The following is a 4,512-nucleotide window of genomic DNA, read 5'->3' on the forward strand; positions in this document are numbered from 1 at the left end:
TCTCAGATTGTCTAATCTTGGTAGTTTTAAAATATACGGACCTAAACTTCCGAATTCTTCAGCCAATACACTGTACTGGGAGCTGAAGTTCACACATCTTAAATTTGCCGAAGTTGAAAAAACACTCGTCTCCCATTTATTATTGCAGCTATAACGGGATTCAAAGTTCATTTTTGTGTACGTGCATAAAGTTCTAAACTTTCTTAGCTCTGTGGCGCAGATGAACGCAAGGCGCCGTGCGTGCGCATGCGTGGAAGAGCAAGCTAAGCCTGTGTTTTGCCCTCGACCATGGTCGTCGTGTCCTCGGTCTCCCGCTTTGCGTCCAAGTACCGCCCGGCACCTCTAGCGAGGTTGCCGCCTCAGCTGGACCCCAACGAATACCAATGGAGCCCCGAGAAACGCCGTGCGGAAGCCGAGCGGGTCGCCCTCCGCTCCCGCATCAAGCGCGAGTTCTTCCTGCGGCTTAATGACCCTCGACGGACGGAGCTCATCGTGAGCCGGGGCCGAGCGAGCGAGCGAGCGGGCGGGCGAGCGGGCGGGCTCCAGAAAGAGAGGTGTTGTGACGTGGCGTGGGGTCGTTCATTCTCCTTTCAGGACTGTCGATCAGGTCGGGTCGAGGCTTCCGGGTCTTCGCCCCCCTCCTCGGCCCGAAGAAGAGGCGTATAAAGTCCGCTTTGAAAGATGAGAGAGCTCATTTCTTGTTCCCCTCGACCTTAGGATGATGCAGTTGCTTGCAAGGTTTAGTGCTGCCACCCCGCTGCGCAAACTAAACTAAATCTTGCAACCAACTGCTTCCGGCGCCCGTGGGGAGCCCCACCCCCATTTTGCACATCTTTCGTATAGTACCGGGACCTCCAAACTTGGCAACGTTAAGACTGTAGACTTCAACTCCCAGAATTCCTCAGGCAGCCAAGCTAGCTGGGAAATTCTGGGAGTTGAAGTTCACAAGTCTTAAAGTTGCCAAGTTTGGAAACCTCTGATATAGTACGTAGTGCACGAAATGCGTGATAGCACGAAATGAGTGATAGCATTAAGGTGAGCACATGTGCTTGCTTCCATAATTGATTCCTTTCGTTGTGTAATTAGGCAATTTTTCATTCTCTTTGGTTTAGGAAGATCCTGCTATAATTCGTTGGGATCATGCCAGAAGGCAAAATGTGTATCCTAGTTACCGTTTTACTCCTAAAAGCTCCCTATTGAGTCTTCTTTGGGGAGCAGGGCCCTTTGTTTTCTGGTGGTATGTCTTGAAAGCCAATAGGGTAAGTTTAAAAGTTTAGATCATTACTTTGCATGAGTATATCAATAGTTCGGTTTTTTGATAGAAATGACTTTCTGCCTGTAAATGCTTCGAGTGTCTTTAAAGCCTAGGGAATGATGTGAAATATAATGCAGCATATCCTCTTTACTATTATTTTTGTGAATTATCTTTCTTCCAAGAAACAGACAAATAGCGACTTTTCTTGAAATTCTGCACTTGGAAATATCTGTATGGAAGGTGCTTATCTCATTGGGATTAACAGTGGAGGCCTTTTGAAATCAAGGTCCCTCTGACAATTGGTACAGTTCATTTCTGAATTTAGAATTAAAGAGACACTTCACAACCTACTTTGAAAAAAATCCTTGCGGCATGCATCCTCTGAGTCATAAAATCATAGTTCACCTATCATATATAGTGAACTAAACAAAGGGCATTCTTTTTCTGTTTGCTTGGAAATATTATTAAATTTATTAAATTTAAATATTACAAACTTTAAATGAAAAAGCCATTAGGCATATGTTTTGAAACTCGGAGATCTGGAAGTTTAGTTGTAGGCAACCAAACAATGAATTGTCTTTAGTTATTGCTGCTGCTGCAAAAAACCCCACAAAGTGTAAATACCATTACTATTTTATGTCTTTTTAACAATTGCAACTATTTTTATTTCTTTAGTCCTTAAAGTTTTCCAGATTTCTGATTGATTTATCTTCTGTTACCATTAAATTAAGACTAGTTAAATAACACAGAAGTAGCCCTGTGCAATGCAGCATGCTGTTTTAATTTGCTTAAGTGACATTGATAAAATGAATTACTGTTAAAATATTGTTTAATTCGATTTGAATTCAGTTCTGAGAATCAAGCATTCACTACTCCCAGTCTTGATCAGTAACACAATTTACACTGTTAGTTTTATTTAGTTATATCAGATTTTTCAAAGTATTTGTCAATATCCTTATTTATTATTATGCAGACAATTGGACCAGGTGAAAGTAAACATTAAAAATGAAGAACAGTATCAACACATAACTTAAAGTGTCTACATTTAGTATATTCCTACACATGTTTAGTACTGGAATTTTTTAAAACTGCCTTGCAATATTCAACAGTCTAGTATAAAAGTATACTGCTCACAAAAATAAAGGGAACGCAAACCCCTTCAGTTCCATTGTAAAATGTTCCCTTTATTTTTGTGAGCAGTATATTTTAATAAAACAAAAAGCTAACTCAGAAATTAGTTGGATTTTCTCCCAAATAAGGATTTTAGTCTCATTCTGCAGAAATTGTGGATTCTCCATTATTGGAGGTTTTCAAGAAGAGATTGGACAACTATTTGTCCAGAATGGTTATAGGTCTCGTGATCAAGCAATCAGGAGGGATTAGATTAGAAGACCTCCAAGGTCCCTTCCAACTCTATTATTCTGTGATTCTGCTCAGTGCTTGGAAGAGGGTTTCTATTTTGAAATGACTTTAATCTTTGGAATTTCTGTTTATTTGCAGGCTTATAAAGAAAGACTCAAATCGGAAGGCAGATATGACGAAGGGTTCCGTACTAGTTATTAAGTCTATGTGTGAAACTATGTGTGAAAATCTTGCTGAAAAAAAATTATTTCTCTGTAAGTCTACTTTCAAAATAAAGCTTACTAATTAAATTATGGTTTATTTCTTGTCAAGACTATTACTTTATAATGAGTCCTGTTGAATTAATAACTAACAGTTTTTTTAAATGAGACAAACTATTCCTATTTCCCCTCCCCAGTTCCCATTATGGCCAGTAATTATGTCATTGAAATCCAGCCCTTATTTGATTGATCTTCCATATTCCTATGATTTTTTTTAAAAAAAAATAATTCAACTATTTAAAAATTCTGAAGATAATGTTCCTCTTATTTCTTATTTCAACAGGATGTGAATATTTTTACCTTGAACTGTTCACATAATAATTTGTGGGTTTGTTTCAAGTATCTGATAAATTCCTTTCTCATAAAAGTTCCTATTGTATTAGTGACAATGGGAAAAAACATTTTTCCATTATGGTTGCATCTTTACATTTCTTTCTGATAGATCCATTTCTTTTTTTAATGTGTTCTGAACTGATGATGTGAAAGAATTCTCATAGAAACACTTCACTGTGCTGAATATTTTGAATAAAAATATAACGGTACAGTACTTTAGATTTGGAATCATAAAGGCTCCATGAAGAGGAGCCAAGATGGTGACAAACTAGCATCTTCTGAAATAAGCTTCCAGTGGCACTTCTGGCTTAACCCAGCACCTCAAAATGCCAAAGGCAAGAAAAGAACCGAACCAACCCCAGCAAAGTTACTGGAACCCATAAATCTTAACAAACTAGAATCATAAAAGTGTTTCAGAGTCCATGGAACCAGGAGCATGGCATCTACCTGCAATTCATTAAAGCAGTCATGCCTTTTCCTGGGATTATTTGGCTGCCTTCCATATCTGCTGTGCAGTTCCTGGGAAACAAGTATTTGTTTTAAGTAATTCTGACAAGGGCTATGTTTTCATTTCCATGTGCTTGGAGCATTCAGAAGCTTCTACTGGTACAGAATGTGGCAGCGAAGGCAATTCTTGGGGCCCATACAGTGGCCAATGTAACATCACTACTATGAACTGCCTGGCAGCCGGTTTGCTTCCAAGTGCAATTCAAGGTGTTGGTTATTATCTTTAAATTCCTGTATGTGATTTAACTTGGCATGAGTCCAGGTTACTTGATGAACTGTCTAACCCCATTGGAACAGGCTCACCCCACCCGCAGTGGCAGAGGAGGTATGCTATGGACCCCATCAGTCAAGTCAATCAGTCAAGAATTCCAATTGGCAGGATCCAGGAGAAGAGTCTTATCTGCTGTGTCTCCTGCCCTTTGGAACATCGTGCCACTTGAGATGAGATTGGCTCCCTCTCTTCTAACCTTTAAGGGCCGGAAGACCTTGCTCTCCCCCAGGTCCCAACAGGAGAGCATCACACTGGAGGTGATTGATGAATTAAGAGGCACTCCCACCTTCCCACTTGCACATCCTGTTCCTTCCCTCCTGATTTTTAACTATAATTCTATTTTTTATAGTAGTTTCTATTTTTCTTGTCTTAGAAATATTTTTCTTTTATGATTTCAATGCTTTTCATGCTTTAAGCCATCCAGAGTCACTTTGAAACGAGATGGGCAGTAAATAAATTTAATAAATAAATGTTTGTGTTTTTCCTTTCAGTCTAGTGATATATAGCCCTAATAGAACCACTTT

The 4,512-nt window shown here is 39.3% G+C and overlaps 1 protein-coding gene across 1 annotated transcript; it reads left to right on the top strand.

Annotated features, from left to right (window-relative positions):
• The first annotated feature begins 237 nt into the window (after positions 1 to 237).
• Positions 238 to 2,915, top strand: NDUFB4 (NADH:ubiquinone oxidoreductase subunit B4). The gene is made up of 3 exons (XM_015812133.1): positions 238 to 492; positions 1,113 to 1,259; positions 2,756 to 2,915. Exons 1-3 carry the CDS (start codon positions 289 to 291, stop codon positions 2,816 to 2,818), a joined length of 414 nt encoding a protein of 137 aa, XP_015667619.1. The 5' UTR covers positions 238 to 288; the 3' UTR covers positions 2,819 to 2,915.
• The last annotated feature ends 1,597 nt before the right edge of the window (positions 2,916 to 4,512 follow it).

Source organism: Protobothrops mucrosquamatus, unplaced genomic scaffold (assembly GCF_001527695.2).
Source record: "Protobothrops mucrosquamatus isolate PMUCROS unplaced genomic scaffold, P.Mucros_1.0 scaffold69, whole genome shotgun sequence".
Lineage (NCBI taxonomy): Eukaryota > Metazoa > Chordata > Lepidosauria > Squamata > Viperidae > Protobothrops > Protobothrops mucrosquamatus.